Raw genomic sequence first — 20,113 nt, 5'->3', positions numbered from 1 at the left:
ACACACTCACACACTCACTCACTCACTCACTCACTCTCTCACACACACTCACTCACACACTCACACTCACACACTCACACTCACTCTCACACTCTCACTCACACACTCTCACTCACACTCTCACTCTCACACTCTCACACTCTCACTCTCACACTCTCACACTCTCTCTCACTCACACTCTCACACTCTCACTCACACTCACACTCACTCTCACACTCTCACTCTCACACTCTCACTCTCACACTCTCACTCACACTCACACTCACTCTCACTCTCACACTCTCACTCACACACTCACACTCACACACTCACACTCACACACTCACACTCACACTCACTCTCACTCTCACACTCTCACTCACACACTCTCACTCACACTCTCACTCTCACTCTCACACTCACACTCTCACTCACTCACACTCTCACACTCTCACACTCTCTCACACTCTCACTCACACTCTCTCACACACACACACACACACTCACGCCTCAGCCACAAACAGCGTCCCTGATCCCAGCCTCTTCCCGTCCAGAACTGCAGTGGTGTCGGCCTGCTGGAGCCTCACGCCCTCGCTGGGGGGATGCAAACTCTTCAACACAACCATCCTGATGAATTAAATCACCGTGAAGCTGTGAAGGCGCTAACACTGATGCTCTATTGAGACAATACGCAAATAAAGCCCGGCAGCAGCAACAACAACAGTAACTCTCATTCAAGCGTTTCGAAGCTTTCTCCTTTAACTGCACTCATGTGCAAGCGAAACGCGGCCGGTTCGCGTGGCGAGAAACTTTCAAATGGATTTTATAGTTCAAAGATTCGCTGTCATGCGTCACTGAACTGGCTCTACTAACTGTTTCCTGTAAAATCCCGGTTTATTACTGCAGGGGGCGCTGTGTGGCCCAGAAAGGCGGATTCTCCATTGAGACGCATTCAAATCTCAATACGTTTTTTGTCTTATTGGAGACGTTTGCGTCTAAAATAAACCAATTACAAAGATAAGTATATATTAAACAATCGAATATTCAGCGGAGCAGTATCTGTAGGACGATTAAACAAAATTAATTTGTAATCATCAACGATTGTGATTGGTCCAAGGTCTGCAACGAGGAGAAAAGTAACAGCTACCACGTGACATCGCTGCGCGTTGCTGCTTTAGCGAGATGGTCCTCACCGCAGAACACAAGATCCAGATCCAACTCCTCTCACCTTACATATACCTAAACCCACCCGTCTCCACCCCTAAACCGCCCTAAACCCACCCATCTGCACCCTAGATGTGGATCCAACCCCGCGCCCCGGATCTTTGTTCTGCAGCGAGGAGCTACAGGGCTTTAGCAGCGACATGGATCAAAAATAGCACTTGAAAACAGTACTAAGAAACCTTAATAGGGATTGAAAGCTATTAATTATTTTTACACATCTTAACGGACTAATTATAGATGACGTACGGCCGCTAAGCACCGCCCATTGTAAGGGTTTTAATCCATTCTACTCGTTATTATTTCTATCAGCGCCAGACGCGCCGCTTTATGACGCAAGAAAAGAGCGCGTGCGTTTCAAATCATAAACAAAAGCGTAGCGCCTCTTCAGGATCGGAGGAGATACTGCACAATTTCCTTTGTTCACAATTTAACTAATTCGCCTGATTTAAACAACTACTTTGCATTATAGCACGTTTAATTAATGTTTCAAAATGTAAATAGATTCCTTTATTGTTTGCATATGGGTATTCAACCAATGCACACGCATGTTTTATGAAGCTGAGTTCTGGGAAACTCTCAGAGGGCAGAGTATTTCGATTTTCTGTCGTGATTGTGGAAAATGTCACCATTGTTTGTCATTCATGCTGCATCGAGAATAACCCCGATCATCGTTCTGAGGGAAAAATGGACAGTGCCGTGTGTTTTTTCTCCTTTTCTATGTCTAAAAACCCCAAGGGAAGCAGGTCGCAAAACTCTTAAGCATATAACTTACAGGTGCATCTCAATAAATTAGAATGTCGTGGAAAAGTTCATTTATTTCAGTAATTCAACTCAAATTGTGAAACTCGTGTATTAAATAAATTCAATGCACACAGACTGAAGTAGTTTAAGTCTTTGGTTCTTTTAATTGTGATGATTTTGGCTCACATTTAACAAAAACCCAGCAATTCACTATCTCAACCAATTAGAATACTGTACCGAGACAGTGATATTAAAAGATCACATTCTGTACACACCTTACTAATAAAGCAAAATATCTGTAGAAAAACTGATGAACCCAAAATGTGAACTTTAAATACGGTCTTTAATGCATAAGCGTTTTCTTCAATTACGATTTTCTAAAGGGACGAAAACGCTTAACGTGTAATTAAACAAGTTAATATAGCGATAGCTTCTCTTCCCTGCAAACGATGAATGTGAATATTTAACTTAAAGGCAAAAACAAATCAATTTCAGCATTTGTAGCAGAGGGCGATCCTCTCAAAATGGCGGCGCTCGCGGGCATTTCAGGTGTTGGATGCGTCAGCGTCACATTTGCATATCTGAATTCCTGATTGGTTGACAGCAAATTTCAAATATTAAATGGAATGATAAAATAACGTTATTAACCGGTTAATGGCCATTTCAAATGTTCGATTCTGTTCGGAACTATAAAATTGGATTTCGTTTCTGGTTCTGTTCCTTCGTTAGCTTCCGGTTTTCGTTCCTTGAACCGGTTCAGAGCCCTGCTTTCAATACCATCCACAGCACTACATTTGCATTTCTAAACATCTCAAATATACACTTTCTCTTATATGTTCATATGCATTTAAATCTAAAATATTAAATAGATTAAAACTGTCATGCCGTCAACTACCCATACAAGTAAATGCTGCTAGTTTCTTGAATCCATTACAGGTTCTTAAAAAAAAGACAAACTAGGAGCCAAAAACATTAACAGCAACATTAAGTTTATTTCCGTTTTGTGAATAATTTCCTTGAAATATGGAGATGTACATCTGGAAAGTAAGAGTGAAATAAAATGAGAAGGAAAACACGAATTCCAGTAGTACACGGCTCAAAAACACATTCTTTAACTGAAAGCAAAGACCATGATTATTTTAAAACACCATTATTATTCTAGTGCTTGTGGGGTTTTTTGAATATTGGATTGGTGTTGGAATGATCTCATAGTGTTCTAATTCAAACAATCTTCCAGCATAAAGAACACCAGCCTGGAGTAATCACTAAAAAACAACTCTGAAAAGAGCGATCCAGACTGCTGTCGAACAGAACATTTCAACAATACGGTTGGTACCAAACGGCACCGTCAAAGGTGCTTGAATGACAAGTGCATTCAGTTGACACGTTAACTTAAATGTGACTGAACGTCTCATTAAGTGTCCTAAAACTTCAGCAACAGCTTTCAAAGTACAGAAAATGTCCTAATCTGAGAAATAAGATAATAATATTTGTTGTAATATAACATACAATGTTATTTTAGGTACAGAGAGTATATTAGTCTTTTAAATTAAAATCATCTTTAATATTAAGATCATTTTCAATTATCCTCCAATGTGTTTCTTCCTTTATTTGCTGGTCTACTAATTTAGTTTTTAAGGAATAATTCACCATAAAATGAAATTTTGCTGAAAATGTACTCGCCTTCAGGCCATCTAAGATATAGATGAGTTTGTTTGTTTTTTCCCCATTTAAACAGATTTGGAGAAATGTAGCATTCCATCACTCCTCTGCAGTGAATGGGTGCCGTCAGAATGAGAGTCCAAACAGCTGATAAAAACATCACAATAATCCACACCACTCCAGTCCATCAGTTAACTTCTTGTGAAGCCAAAAGCTGCGTATTTGTAAGAAACAGATCCATCATTAGAACGTTCTATACTTCAAACCCTTGTTTCCAGCTAAAATCCATAATAACGCTTTCTCCAGTGAAAAAGTCTGTTCGCCGTTGGCCTCTCACATCAAAATCCACCCATATATTTGTTTAGAGCTGTTACGGGCTGTTTTCACTTGTAAATGATGCTGGATCTCTGCATACTTCTCTCCTGATCCAGACAAGACTTTTTCTCTGGACAGAGGACTCAACTTGAAGTTAAAACATCTTAATGATGAATATGTTTCTTACAAACATGCAGCTTTTGGCGTCACAACACGGTAACTGATGGACTGGAGTGGTGTGGATTACTGTTATGTTTTTATCAACTGTTTGGACTCTCATTCTGACGGCACCCATTCACTGCAAAGGATGCATTGGTGAGAAAGTGATGCAATGCTACATTCCTCCAAATCTGCTCCCATGAAGAAACAAAGTCATCTACATTTTCAGCAAATTCTCATTTTTGGGTGAACTATTCCTTAAATTGAATGAATGCATTTAGGCAAGGGTCGGCATCACAAGTCAATCCCAAATTTCCTTCAGGTACAAAAAGAAGAAAACAGCAACACGGAGAATGTAAAAGTCTAAAACACCAGTTTGAAATGCACGTAACACGTAAGCTTCAAATGCACGCCGTCCAGTGTCTCTAGAGGACGACCGAAGCTGCTATACAAACGAAATCGTACTGGCCGTAAATGACAAAGTGCTTCACTCTGAGGAATGGTGACTGGAGTATTAAGAAGACCCTGTTCTAAACCGGTAGGACAATGCATGCGGCTGGATGAACTACAGTGCATTCAAACATCTGAACGGACACTACGGCATTCGTCTGGAAGCTTCATTTTTGGTCCACTACACCCAAAACCAGGAGACTACGGTGGCTGATGAGGGACATTCCCGTGAGAAGGCGATGAGAAAACATATTTAACCTACTGAGCTGATCATGACAACTGTTCACTGTCGAAAACTAAGTTAACAAGGTCCGTGACTCCAGTGAACTCTTCCTCATCCTCATCATCGTCATCATCCTGAGCTGCGGCCCTCAGGGGGACCAAGCCATTGTGCCTGACGGGACCTCGAGAGCCCGCCGTGTGCTTCCACCGGACGCTTCCTCGTGTGTTCTCCTCTTCCTCCTCTTCTTCGTCTGTTTCAATGCGGTTCGACCTCTTGCGGAGGGGCTGTTCGTCTTCCTCAGAGTCCTCTGTTTCTCCTCCCTCCTCCTCCTCGTCTTCACTGGAGCTTCTCTGCTGTCTCTGTTTTTCTCGTTTGTGCCTGTGTTTGGAGTCTTCCCTCGATGAATCACACTTGCGTCCTTTTTCTGATCTTTGAAGCGATTCCTTTGGCTCAAAGTCTTTAGAAAGTATAGACTCTGGAAATACAGGAGGAGAAGAAAACAGTTTACATTTCTAGTTGTAATTTTTAGTGTATAATTTACTACATTACAGCACAAAATACTGTAATGACTGACAATGAAAAGAGTGATAATTATTAGATCAATGCAAGTTAAATACGTAGTGCAACAAATACTACCATGATGTATAAATAAATTACAATTTTACATTACAGTAAAAGGAATTTTGGAGAAAAATGTTGGTGTTTAATTATCATGCAAAAAAACATAATGGTCCTAAAAATACGAAAATAGTGTCTTATTTCCTTTGATTTTGGGGTAAAATATGCCCAGCGCCAGTTCTTGACAAGTTTTGTGAAATTCACCAGGAGCCTTTTAAGTCTATCCTAAAAACGTATTTATTTGATAAGGCTTACGATCTGTATTAATGCTTTCCTGTCATACATTTTATTGCTATTTTATTGTCTTTTGTCTAATTTTTTTTAAGTAAATGTGTTTTTGTGTTTTTTCTTTTGTTGTAAAGCACTTTGGACAACCATGGGTTGTAATTAATGGTGCTGTATAAAAAGAAAAATTATATATATAAAAAATATTTGGAAAGCATAATTGTTTATTTGTGAATGAGATGCGTTATATTTTTATGAAACGGTATAAAATCCATCTGGTTTGAACCCCAAAAGCCCAAATTTGATTCCCTGGTATTGTAAATATTCTTGTGTGTTTACACACCTGTCACTGAGCTGGAAGTCATCCTCGCTCTCCTCCTCATCCTGCGTACTGTCACTGTCCAGGTCATTGAGTCGCCGGCGTTTCCTCCTGCGCGGGGCGGGAGCTTTCACAGGCCGCCGACTCTCTCGGCTCACCGCGCTCCTCTGCTGACTCGTGACGGGCGCCGGAGGTTCACCGCGACCAGCGCCTGCAGGACACGCCACCAGTCAATTCAATATGCAACCAAAAACATACAGTATGTGACCCTGGACCACAAAACCAGTCATAAGGGTCAATTTTTCGAAATTGAGATTTATACATCATCATAAATAAGCTTTCCATTGATGTATGGTTTGTTAGGATCGGACAATATTTGGCTGAGATACAACTATTTGAAAATCTGGAATCTTGAGGGTGCAAAAAAATCTAAATATTGAGAAAATCATCTTTAAAGTTGTCCAAATGATGCTCTTAGCGATGCATACTACGAATCAAAAATTAAGTTTTGATATATTTACAGTAGGAAATTTACAAAATATTTTCATGGAACATGATCTTTACTTAATATCCTAATGATTTTTGGAATAAAAGAAAAATCTTTAATTTTGACCCATACTTTTGGCTACTGCTAAAAATATACCCATGCTACTTAAGACTTTTGGGTTTTGTGCTCCAGGGTCACATTTTATAAAGCACTAAACAGTGTCTCACATGACCAACCTCCTCCTTCTGGATCTTGAAGGTCTTCCTCTATTGCTTCATCAATGGCTTCATCGAAATCATCAAATCTGGTAGTTAGTGATAAGAAAATCAAGAATTAGTCAGACTTCAGATATCTACTCTTAAGAGTTTATTTCTACAAGAAATGTTGATTACCTATAACTGATGGATTTCCTCGTCCTAGTCGATCGCCTCCCCAGATTCTTACTCTTCTTGGTATCTTTTTTCTTCTCCGTTAAGCTGTCCTCTCCGTCACCATCCTGATATACCAAATAAAGCTGATTCAGACATTTTAATTCTCATCTTATTAGCTTACAGTATATAATTCATATATGTTTAATTCATTTATATATAGCATAGCATACTATAGCTTAATTTACTATAGTATACTATGGTATAAAATAAGGTATTTTACAGTATGGTACAATATAGCATAGCACATTATATTATAGGAAATTAAAGTATGCAACATTCTATAATAATACATTATAATACAATAATACAAAATAACTGATTTATGTTAAATTGATTTAGATGCTATGCATAATTTACTATAGTATACTATTGTATAGAATGAGGTACTATACAGTATGATACAGTACAGCATAGCACATTATGTTAAAGTACAGTATGTGACATTGTATAATAATATGATACAATATAATAACTAATTTATGTTTAATTCATTTAGATATAGCATAGGCTATTATTATGGAGGATGAGAAATTACTTAAGTATAAATAAATTAATAAACACAGAAATGCAGAAATAAATAAATGTAGAAATACATGAATAAATAAATAAATAATTTATTAAATGCTGAAAGAGATAAATAAATACAGAAATAAATAAGTAAATAAATGTAGAAACACATAAATAAATGAATGAATAAATAAATAATTAAATGCTGAAACAAATAAATAAATGTAGAAATACATAAATTAATAAATAAATGCTGAAATAAATTAATGCATGCAGATACGCATAAATGAATGAATAAATAATTGTCAAAAATGTCTTAATTTTTAATTTTGCTATTTTGTACCATTTGTGTTATGCTACATTTATTTCTGTATTTCCACATTTATTTATTTTTACATTTATTTATGCATTTCTACATTTCTGTATTTCTGTGTCCGTATGTTAATAAGTTAGGCGTTCCTAACCTCTCTCAATGCAGGATTGGTTAAACAGGATCGTTATGGTTATGGCTGTACTACTGTGGATACTACTATACTACAATACAGTATACAGTATAGCACAGCACATTTTGTTATAGGAAAGAATGGGATATTATAATAAAATAAAATAAAATAAAATAATATATCATAAATTTATATTTAATTTAAAAATAGCATAGCATAATTTACTTTAGTATAAAATAGTACAGCATATTGTACAATACAGTATGGTACAGTATAGTACATCACATTATTTTAAAGGAAAGTACAGTATGGGACATAATATAATATAACATAACAATATAATATAATATAAATGTATTTTTAATTTAAAAATAGCATAGCATACTTTGGCATAGTTTACTATAGTATAAAATAGTGCAGCATATGGTTCAATACAGTATGGTACAGTACAGTACATCACATTATATTAAAGGAAAGTACAGTATGGGACATTATCAAATCAAATCAAATATAATATAATGGCTGCATACTCACTGGGGTGGGTATAATGTTCTCCACGCTGATACCCACATACACTAACCGCTCACGTCTGAAAGAGAGAAAACAAGAAGCAAAACTACTCAGAATCACATAAGCTACTCATTATTGATGATGATTCATGGGAATGGAGATGAGCTGATGAGAGTGTTTATGACGTGTGTAGACATGTGCCGGTATTCGGTCATGCGATTATATCATGATAATGAACATACATGCATGATATTTTTATCATGGGCACTTCAAAATACCGAGAAATTATTCTGAATTTTGAATGCATTTTAAGAATACTTTTCCCATCAACTGGTCACATTGCACAACACGGCTTTATGCTGCGTCAAAGACACATGCGCACTCTGATGCCCTAATGTGCATACTATCCATGCTAAATTCTATGTGATAGTAGTAATTTTCAATACTATTTAGGGCAGATAGGGTGGCTAGAATGCACATTGGGACGCAGGGAGGCACGGATGAGAAACACATGGCGGAAAGCGTGAGAGATGCTCTGAATGAAAGCACATTCACACTCTGGCTGCAGATGGCGCTGAACATAATGCAGCTGTTACCCCCGAAAACCATGTAAACAAAGCAGCTGCACTACTTTCGGTTTCTGAAACTTATTTAAATTATTTAAATAGCCATTCAGATTTTTGTATTGAAATTTGTATTGAAGAATTTTAAAGTTTTGCATATATGGTGTTAATCACAGCGTCAAATACTTAAATACTTAGCCTTAATAGGCTATTTATTTTCAAACTTTTTTACATTTTAATCTGGACTACAACTACTGATGAATACATATACAATAGACCAGTGACTACAACATGCCCTAGATATTGTTTGAAAGTGTTTTGATTCTTTATTGTTCGATCACACTTTACTTTAGGGCTATTAGTTAATTCATTAGTTAACAAACTGCCAATGAAAAATTCTTCTAAACATTCATTATTCTTAGGTAATTCCAATATTTATTTATGAAATTTGTATTGAAGAATTTTAAAGTTTTGCATATATGGTGTTAATCACAGCGTCAAATACTTAAATACTTAGCCTTAATAGGCTATTTATTTTCAAACTTTTTTACATTTTAATCTGGACTACAACTACTGATGAATACATATACAATAGACCAGTGACTACAACATGCCCTAGATATTGTTTGAAAGTGTTTTGATTCTTTATTGTTCGATCACACTTTACTTTAGGGCTATTAGTTAATTCATTAGTTAACAAACTGCCAATGAAAAATTCTTCTAAACATTCATTATTCTTAGGTAATTCCAATATTTATTTATTAATCAAAAGTTGCAACTGTGTTATTTAATGAGCTAACATGAACTAAGAGTTGTATTTTTAACAAAGATTAATAACTTCTGCTCATTGTGAATGTTAATGCATTAACTAAGGTTAACTAATGAGATCTTATTGTAAAGTGATACCTATAGGTCTTCATAATTCCTTTGCACTTTAATCTGTGTAAACATTTTAAATGTATACATTTTTTGTGTATTGCTGTAGGCCTATTTAAATTTGCAGTTATTTTTGTTATAAAAAAATGATTAAACCTGTTATACTGTATTATGACAACACTTTTTTTCAACTAAATTTCAATATTGTGATAATACCGTATACCGTGATAAAAGCATTAGCAATTAATCACAACATGAAAATTTGATACCGGCATATCCCTAGACGTGTGTGCATGTGTGTGTGGATCTACACCTCCGTTCAGCTCTCTCTTTCTTCTTCAAAGCTGTGTCCAGATTCTGAAGCTGTTCTTCCAGCCTCTCACAGAGAAGCTTCTGTGAATGACAAGAGCATATACTTGATGAATACGGCTCACATGCACACACAAGCATATGACGCAGAGATTGAAGCCCTTACATGCTGGCAGGGAGGGCAGAACCATTCTCCATCAGGAATGATCATTAGAGGAGGCCTCAGACAGGCCGTGTGATAGCCGCTGTCACACATGTCACAGAGAAGGATCTGGGACAAACATACAAGAGAGAAATTATGTTCTTTAAGAATATTAAATAAACAAATAGTATTAGTTATGTCGCTTTTTAAAGTATTATCTATGCCATTTGATAGGCAATTTTAAAGGGGTCATATGATGCAATTTCAAGTTTTTCTTTCTCTTTGGAGTGTTACAAGCTGATTGTGCATAGATAAGATCCCTGAAGTTGCAAAGACTAAAGTCTCAAAACCAAAGAGATATTCTTTATCAAAGTTAAGACTCTGCCACGCCCCCCTAAAACGCCTCGTTTAAACACGCCGCCACATGTCTACGTCACGATGTGGGAAGATTTGCCGCCCAAATGTTCACGCAAAGAAAGAAGGCGTAACTTTTATTCTCGCTGTAGTATTGTTGTTGCCGCCATGTTGTGAAGGCGCTGTGTGCTTCGTTGTGAAAGCAAAACTACTTTGTTTGGTCTTCCAAAAGAGGATGATATCTGCTTCGTCATGCCTGGAGCTGATCCGTGCTGGTCGCTGAGGAAATACTACAACTTCGCGCTGTGGATCACCGGATCGGCTTTCACCGTGGACGAAGCGGAGTCCAGCCCGGGGTCGTCACATGTGGTTGCCGCAAGCCCTCCGGACGCTCCTTCGTCAAATCTGCCGGCCCGCCTGCCACTGTTCACTCTAGCCTGCCGTGTGTGACACCGTGTGTTTCGTTTTGAAAGCGAAACTAGACGATTCAAAAGCAAGTTTTGAGCAGTGTAGAGTAGCGCTTGTTGTTTGTCATTTCTCCGATCACAAACGCAGACATGGTTTTATGTTTACGCGGCGTGATGCAACACAAGACAGTATAAGTCATTATAATCCTAATTATGTCCCCACTGAATGCAACAAATGCCTAGTTTATAATGGGTTTTAATGTTTTTGTCTCGTCGCTCCTGCCGGGACACAGCATCACAGTATGGTGAGGGGCGTAACATTTCCGTCACACGCTTGAGGTATTCGGCCAATCACAATGCACTGGATAGCTGGCCAATCAGAGCACACCTTGCTTTTCAGACCGATGAGCTTTGTAAAAATCCACGCGTTTCAGAAAGGCGAGGCATAGAGGAGAAACAATAATATACAGTATGTGGAAAATAATGTGTTTTTTTAACCTTAAACCGCATAAACATTTCATTACACCAAATACACAAAATAATGTTCTTTTTAGCAGCATCATATGACCCCTTTAAGTCTCGTCTTGTAGCTTGAATCATTTCAGAAGCATTTGTGCCTCAATTACACTTCATATTCTTTTATACAGTTTTTAATGAATATTATTAGCTGAATAAACCCTTATACCTACTGTTGGAGTTGGAGTTTAACAAACCTTTAACCATAAGTATGTTCTATTATGTGTGTCTTATTTTAATTTTTTATTCATTTATTTACTTACTTACTTTAAACAAGTACTTTGCCTCCCAGGCAAAAAAATATGGGTGATGATCAATGTTATTTTAGAACTATTTATATACTATTACATTAGTTATTAATATTTTAATATTTAATATTAGATTTTTTTACATTTTCAGTTTAGTTTACGTTTTTGTCATTTTTTTTTTATTATTTAGCTTTAATTTATTTTAGCTTTAGTAATTTCAGTACTTCAAACTTATTTTATTTTAATTAGTTGCCAAGGCAACAATTCTAATATTTCTAAAGTTTTTGAAGTTTCAGTTTTTCATCTAATATGTATTTTTTATTTCACTTCAGCATTTTCAACTAAGAAAAAACATTTTAATAGTTTTAGTTGTAGTTAACAATAACAACACTGTTTGAAAATATATTAATAAATATTTTAAAATATCCCATAAACCTGCAGCAATTTCTCTTAATTTGAACTAGTAAGTAACCAGCTAGCAATTGTATAGCAACATGTTAAAAACCACATAGAAACACTCTAGTAATGAGTTTCACATGAGCAAGTACCACTCATGTTGCCATTTGATATTTGTGGTTGTACACTGTACATTGAGTCCTAGACAACTCTCCCTTTTGGGACATTAAAGTATAATCGATTTATAACCTAAAGTAGTAGTCTGAACTGACGAACAATAACTCACTAGTTCTGGGTGGTTGGCGAGCCCACAGTGTTTACAAGCATCTTCCGGTGGAATCTCATTGGATTGGTCCGATTCGTTCTCACTCTTGTGGTCTCCTTCCTCTGATTTGTTGTCTTCATTGTTTGCGGATTTGTCGTCAGCCACTTCATCTTCCCGCTCCTGAGCTCCTTTGGACTTTGGACGAATTTTCGACCAACATTTCCGCCGGTGTCGCCGTTTGGCCTAAAAGAGTCAAAAGAACCCTTTGCGTGAATGAAAACATACTGTAAAATTCGTTGGACTGGATATAAAAATCTTTCATGCTACCTTAAAAGACTTGGGCTGTACTTCCGTGTCCACTTTTTTGTGCATCTCCTTCTTGGGATGAACTTTTGACTCTTCGTCTTCTACGCATTCCTCTTCCTCCTGAGCTGCTGAGGAGGCCAAAAGTTTCCCGTCTTGTTTCCTATCCCGACTATCTGCCACTTTGGGGCTGGGCTTGCAGATTCTGGCAGATCTCCGCAGTGATCTCCGATTGCTGGTTTCCGATTCTTCAACATCCATGTGCTGGAGTTCAGGCGTTCGTCTATGAAGCGGGATCTTAATCTTCAGGCGAATCCCTTCCTTCTGAAGTTCTGATGATACCTCTTCGTTATCGTCACGTCCAATTTTTTCAGCACCCTTTTCCAAAACCTCTCCAATGCTGGAAGCGTTTTGCCCATCTTTTCTTACTTGCAGCTTGGATTTGGTCTTTTGTAACCGTCTCTTTCTTGGGCTTTTCAGACTTTTGTCTTTGCTGACATCCTCAACCACAACATCATTTTTTTCTCCAGCTGACAAACCAGCCATCTTGCTTTCGAGCTCATCTTCTTCGTTGTCAGCTTTTTCCACCTTTTCCTCAACTGAAGGGGTCTCTTCAGTCATTGGCGACTCCTCAACAAGGTTCTCCACTTTCGCAGACACATCTGGGCTCTTACCGCAAACATCTTTTGACAAACCCTCAGGGATGCTACAAGGAAGAGGACCGTTGTCTGCTTGAATCATGGATTTCCCAACAAGGACAGACTGTCTTAAACTATCTGTGACTCCAACTTCAGTCTTCAAGACATTCCCATTTCCATGATGACCATTTGAAGAATTATCGTTTTCATTCAATGGCTTTTTACGCTCAATGGGACCTTTGATAACACCTATGTATTGTTCCCGTGCTGCCATTTTGTCAACCTTTGGCTCTTGTGGGACAGGGATGATGGCCGTCGGTCCTTTCTCCCCATCATTTGGGTATTCTCTGCCGATTTGCTGCTCCTTCAGTAGCAAGACAGCGGGATTGCGAACGATTATACCTCCTGTGCTGATGCTACCGTTGCTGTTAAGGTTGTTGTTGTTGTGATTGACGCTACTGTAGTGATTGCTGACATCATATCCTCCACTCCTTTTCAACTCCCTCTTCTTCAGTGGTATTTTAGCCTGTTGGTCGCTCTTTATAGCTCTAGTCACGTTCTCAAACACCAGCTCTTTCTTGTCTTCGTGCACCTCTGATTTCACCGCTGGGTCGTGTTTGACGGAAGCAGGGGGCATGACGACGGAAATGGCGTTCCATGGTTTGGGACAATCTTTTGGTTCTTCTTTGACGAGAGTTTTGATCGTACTAACCCTGTTGTCAATGACAACTTTGGGTTTAAGAATTTCTGCAACTTTCTCTTCTTGCTCTGGTTTAATGGGATCCGTTGGTTCTTTCTTAATGTCTTTAGGAATTAACTCACTCTCATTGGAATTGAAGGTGCTGTTGGTAAAATCTCCTTGTCCGGATATATGGTTCTTCAAGTCTTCAGCCTCACCTTGAAAATGAAACAAAACAGAAGTACATGAGAAGCGGTTTAGCTTCAACCTCTATAAGTGAGAGTATGGCTGTAACTACACATTCACGATTCAGAATCAGCCACTGAAAAACCACAGCGGTTGACCACTAGTCTGGATACTGTGTGAGACTCCTTCCTCTCAATGTCTATGGTGCTTACAGCCCTGAATGGAAATTATTTTCCAACGAGTTTCACCTTTAACACCATTTTTCTCCAAACTTGGGCTGATGGGACAGTCTTGCTTCTCTTGGTCCGTCGCGGCTGGGTCAATCTTGGCTTTAAGCTGTTCTAGTGTGTCTGCAAGATCATTCCTAGTCCTGTTGGGGAAAAAATGCATTTCTTTTCTTTGATAAACTTCATTAAATGAGATTTCACTCGTATACTTAACTTGTATACTAGTATAACAAGTCTAGGCCGATATGGCTAGGAACTATACTCTCATTCCGGCGTGATATGTGATAATGATATTACGCAGCGCCTGAAAATAGTCTCCAGCTAGGTAACTTCCAATAAGCCTATTTTCAGGCGCTGCGTAATATCATTATCACATATCACGCCGGAATGAGAGTATAGTTCCTAGCCATATCGGCCTAGAAAATCACAACTCTTCATTTTCCGTCGGTCTTAGTACACGATGTAACTACAGAAGAGTCAAGTTTTAAATAGGAAAATATAGAAACTCTTTGGTCATTTTTGAGCGAGATGCTAACGGTCTAATCAGATTCAATGATCTATGCTAAGCTACAGCTAAAAGTGCTACCGCCAGACCCGGAGATCGGCTGAATGGATTCGAAAGCGGTAAAACTCAACTGTTTAACTCTAGGGGAGTTGGAAAATTAGCCTATTTTCAAAAATAGTGGAGTGTTCCTTTAAGCTTTTGAGGGAACACAAATAATGCTAAAATGTAGTCCATGAATGAGCTGTAATGTTCATCAAAATTCTCACAACATTCTGGTCTTCTCCCCACTATTTGCTCACCTCGCAATGCATTTCCATGAGGACCCATCCAAATCATCCTGTTCCTCAGAATAAACACGTATATTCTGATCTTGATCTAACTGGAACCAGTAGAGAAGACCTTCCTTGTCTCTACCGATGGGCTGTAGACGCATCTTGTCCGGGTCTTCCTCGTTGATTAATGTCTTAAACTTGAGATTGTCGTCAAACTGGCACTCGCACAAGTACTGTTAGAGAAATAAGGAATAAAGGTGAATCTCAGTCACAATAGATTTTGGGGTTAAATATGACGTGGACACATTCTTGACAGGTTTCATTAGAAGCAATACAACTTTATTAAGTAATATCGCCATCAAAACAAGTCAAACTCTATTGCTTGAGAACAGAAAATAAGTTGCTTTGGAAATACCGACCTTTAAAATGCCAGTCTTACACGCTACCGTCATTTCCAGGTAGCTTTTTCTCTCCATTTCCCAGGCCCAGGTGCTGTTAAATTCCTGGCACACCTGCATCAACATGATTTCAGCAAACAGATGCATTTGCATGGGCATTTACATATTCATAGCATATGATTTAAAACTAAAACACTTACCTTTACAAGATACTTCTCCCATCTGTCTGGTGTGACCGACTTGCCGATCTTCCGCAGTAGTTTGACATGGAGCTCAATCAGCGGCCGAGGAACTAAATTGTACAGAAATCAGAATTTCTATTATTTGATCATTTGTAACATTACCATGAAACTTCTGTTGGTGGGGGGAAAACATGCTTGCGACACCTTTGATATGAACTTAACTAATGCAATCACATTCAGACATTTTTATCTGGACCACCGTAATTATTTTATTATTTATGTTTGTATATAACAGCATTTATTTATGCTCATTATTGTTTACCCCTTGCTATTTATTCATTTAAATAAACGCTTTTTAAAACACATCCCTCTCATTACTATACAGTATTATCAAATCCATCCAATCCGCTGTCAGCGATGTCAGAGCATGAAGACCAATAATTCTGCGGTGACATTTACATACGCAATTCTCCTAAACGACAACATTAGTGTGGAGGAGCTCGCATTCAGCTATTGTTATGCGACACCTACGTGTACACAATTAATACAGCACTCAAAGGGGGCGGGGCGTAAACAATCGCGCGTAAACAAATCTGTGCAGCGATACTATTATCATACAATCGTTATATTGTAACATAGGAAGTTTGACAGCGGCCGGCGCATGCGCACTGTGCGGCTACGGTCCCATCGGTGTTTATAATCTGAATGTAAATGTATCAGGCCAGTTTATCGAAGTGTCTCTCCATTTAATTGTGACCAGCAGCGTGCTAACACCTTTAGCGGTGCGCACAGTCAATGGTATTCTAAGATTAATCTTAAAATGTTAAGGTTAAGGGTGGAAAAATCACGCGTGACTGCTTTCGAAAACACGTCGCCACTTCACATTCCGTTTGAAAAGCATCGGGGACCCAACAAGCCAAACTTTAAGTGACCAAACCCCAGATGGGTAAAGATGAGGAGCCCGTCCAGATAAACAGAAACCCGGGCTCTCGCACAGCTCACCCGCTGAGGTCTCCTGTAAGTACCGCTCCAGCTGAGGGAACGACAGCTCGGGCAGATCCAGAACAGACCCGTAGCGCTCCAAAAACGAGCAGACCACCGCAAAACCACCCCAGAGCATCATCCAGAGGGGCATCTACAACGCCGCCATCATCCTCATCATCACAACAATAGAGTGAGGATGAAGATCATGAAGTGCTGCTTTAACATGCCAGTTTTTTTTTTTTTTTACCACCGACTCTTTTGTAATAGAAAAAGCGTCGTTTATTCATGATCGGGATGAATAGTTAAATAAATACATTATATTTAAATGTAAATGTAAAAAAAAACACACACAATATAATATAACATGTCACACTTATTTCCACAGACATTTTTCTATTTTAGACATATCGTGTGTTTATTCGGATGAATAATTAAACTGATAAATACTCAAATGCATTTTAATAACAACAATAAAACATTCTATTAATTAATTATGACCAGTGTTGGGGTAACGCATTACAAGTAACGCGAGTTACGTAATCAGATTACTTTTTCAAGTAACTAGTAAAGTAACGCATTACTTTTTAATTTACAAGAGAATATCTGAGTTACTTTTTCAGATAAGTAACGCAAGTTACTTTTGTTTCCCAATTTATTGATTGACAGCTCTGGTGTTGCCATGCTGAGAGAAATCAGATGTTACTGTAGTTCCAAAATAAATATGAATATGCATTAATTCATCTCACTCACAAAAAACAGATTCAGTATTCCTCAAAATGAATAAAAATAATGCAACTCAGAATATGACGCAAACCTGCAATAATTAAATGTTAAACAACACAAATATGCTTTATGTATTTAATCCCATTCTATTTGCTTCTGAGCTTCGATGATCCAGTTCAACCGTACTAATAAACACAAATTACTCTAGACACACATTTGTGTCTTTGTTTATTGCTGAAGTGTGTTGAAATGTCTTCTTCTGCATTCTACTGTACTTTCCCTTCAGCCTGAGGTTTATTCATTTCACTTTTGGTGTGAAGAGGCTTTTATATTTGCCAAAAATATACTTTTTTATTTTAAAAACAACCAAGCAAGCCCTGTCCAGATTAAAAAAGTAACGCAAAAGTAACGTACCGCATCACTTCCATAAATAGTAACTAAGTAACGTAATTAGTTACTTTTTTATGGAGTAACGCAACATTGTAACGCATTACTTTTAAAAGTAACACTGATTATAACCATATAATACAATATTCTTACATATTTTATTCATTCAATAACAGTACTTCTGATATGCAATTCTCCTGATATATAATAATATTTAATATGTCGTGGCAGGTCAGTTGACGGACTCCTGCTTTTCGTACGTCACTGAACGGCAGCCAATCAACGTAAAGTGCTGAAGCCTACGCTGATTTGACGCTGGCCAGTGACGTGCGTGGTGGGCGTGTCCCGCCGTCACACGAAGAGAAACACAACACAAGCGAGATCGAGTTGCAGGCCGAGGCAAGATTATATAATGTAAATGAAATACATTTATAGTGCATGAATTATAAAGTTGTTTTTGTTTCGAGTATAATTTTTTGCATGAATAAAAACCTTGTTTAAAGCAGACAAGGCAGGTTTTGTTGTATGCATGTACTAGTGCTTTGAAGCTGGGCTAATCGTTTCTAAATTGTATTTTAGTTGCAACAAAGTACATTGATGGTGCAAAATAGTAATACCATAATACTGAAGTTTTTACATAGTCATGTACTATTGTATTTACATGGCACTCCCAAGGATCTTTATAAATAGCATGGTACTTAATAAAATGCATGTGATTAGTCTTCCACTCTCTTACAGGAAAACTGATCATGTCTTCTCCAGATATTGCTTCTTTATCCTGGGGCCACATGAAGGTCAAAGGTTGCTCCACATCCTACAAAGACTGTAAAGTGTGGCCGGGTGGCAGCCGAGCCTGGGGCTGGCGTGAAACCGGCACAGATGTAAGATTCACTGTAAAATCATCCTCAACTTATGGCATTATCTTCTTATTATTTGATATTATAATTTACATTCTTTGATTTGTCAGTGCATAGTAGCAAGATGCATCTACTTATTGTTTTATTACTATTTTCTACATTATAGAATAATAGTAAAGCTTTTAAAACTATGAAATAACAAAAATAGAAGTATGGGAACTATCTAGTAGTGACCAAAATGTTCAACATATTATCTTGTATTTGAACCAGTCTGCTTTCAATGTTATTTATTAGAGTTCTTCTGTCTAAAGTGCATCTGTGCTCCTGCCAGCATTATCCAGGCGTCCAGCCGGCCGACCTGGAAGAGGTTCTGAGGAAGGAGTGAAGCTCTACAGGTAACAATGTGAATTTGCTGATCAGCACTGTCCACCATCTGAATATTGCAATCCTTAAAGGAACAGTTTACCCCAAAATTAAAATTTGCTGAACATTTACTCACCTTCAGGCCATCCAAGATTTAGATGAGTTTGTTTCTTCATCAGATTTGGAGAAATGTAGCACTGCATCAGTGTCTCAGCAATGGATGCTCTGCAGTGAATGGGTGCCGTCAGAATGAGAGTCCAAACAGCTGATAAAAACATCACAATAATCCACAAGTAATCCACACCACTCCAGTCCATCAGTTAGTGTCTTGTGAAGAGAAAAGCTGTGCGTTTGAAAGAAACAAATCCATCAAGACGTTTCTAACTTCAAACTATCACTTCTGGCGTTATGGTGTTTAATCTGTACATATTTCTCTCCTGATTCAGACAAGATTACTTTTTCACTGGAGGAAGCATTATTATAGATTATGGACTCATATTTTAGCCAGAAGCAACAGTTAAAAGTTAAAACATCTTAATGATACATTTCTTTCTTACATACACATAGCTTTTGACTTCTCGAGATGTTAATCGATGGACTGCAGTGGTGTGGATTATTGTGATGTTTTTATCAACTGTTCTTGTGACTCTCATTCTGACGGCACCCATTCACTGCAGAGCATCCACTGGTGAGCGAGTAATGCAATGCAACATTTCTCCAAATCTTTTCAGATGAAGAAACAAATTCTGATGTTCTGGTGAGAACATTTTCAGCAGATTCAGCAAATATTACTTTAAATAAGATAATCTGCTTTTTTTTATGTTTCAGGTGCCTCCATCCACCCTAGATTACGTGAAGAAGCAGGGTGTTGATGTCAGGGTGTTTCAGACCGAGCAGGCCGTTACAGAATATAATGCTCTGGTGGGACAGGGAGCTAAAGTCGGCGGGGTCTTCCACTCCACCTGCTGATCACATCATTAAAATAATCAGCTAATTCATTTAATTGGTTGTTTAAAGTGCCTTACATTACAAATGAACAT

The 20,113-nt window shown here is 38.0% G+C and overlaps 2 protein-coding genes and 1 long non-coding RNA gene across 3 annotated transcripts in view; 1 reads left to right on the top strand and 2 right to left on the bottom strand.

The window, feature by feature from the left end:
• The window catches only part of LOC107594388 (methylosome subunit pICln-like), a 7,682-nt gene extending 6,614 nt beyond the window's left edge, over positions 1–1,068 (bottom strand). The window contains exon 1 of the mRNA XM_016284409.1: positions 487–1,068. Within this exon, the coding sequence (XP_016139895.1) occupies positions 487–605 (119 nt within the window). The 5' untranslated portion in view covers positions 606–1,068. The remainder of the gene's footprint in view (positions 1–486) is intronic.
• A 3,211-nt stretch (positions 1,069–4,279) lies between these two features.
• Positions 4,280–16,894, bottom strand: LOC107594387 (remodeling and spacing factor 1-like). Its single transcript, XM_016284408.1, has 14 exons — positions 16,762–16,894; positions 15,778–15,869; positions 15,599–15,691; positions 15,207–15,412; positions 14,424–14,545; positions 12,697–14,207; positions 12,391–12,612; positions 10,208–10,312; positions 10,046–10,125; positions 8,318–8,372; positions 6,795–6,898; positions 6,639–6,706; positions 5,947–6,126; positions 4,280–5,228 (listed from the first exon to the last, which is right to left on the bottom strand). The coding sequence occupies exons 1-14, from the start codon at positions 16,892–16,894 to the stop codon at positions 4,801–4,803; spliced, it is 3,399 nt and encodes a 1,132-aa protein (XP_016139894.1). The 3' UTR covers positions 4,280–4,800.
• A 1,212-nt stretch (positions 16,895–18,106) lies between these two features.
• Positions 18,107–20,093, top strand: LOC107594371 (uncharacterized). The gene is made up of 4 exons (XR_001610165.1): positions 18,107–18,267; positions 18,592–18,734; positions 19,042–19,105; positions 19,902–20,093. It is a non-coding gene; the product is annotated as an uncharacterized lncRNA (long non-coding RNA).
• The last annotated feature ends 20 nt before the right edge of the window (positions 20,094–20,113 follow it).

The sequence above is a fragment of the Sinocyclocheilus grahami genome, unplaced genomic scaffold (assembly GCF_001515645.1).
Source record: "Sinocyclocheilus grahami isolate Dianchi unplaced genomic scaffold, SAMN03320097.WGS_v1.1 scaffold182.1, whole genome shotgun sequence".
In the NCBI taxonomy this organism is placed as follows: Eukaryota; Metazoa; Chordata; class Actinopteri; order Cypriniformes; family Cyprinidae; genus Sinocyclocheilus; species Sinocyclocheilus grahami.
This window is presented reverse-complemented; position numbering and strand designations above follow the sequence as displayed.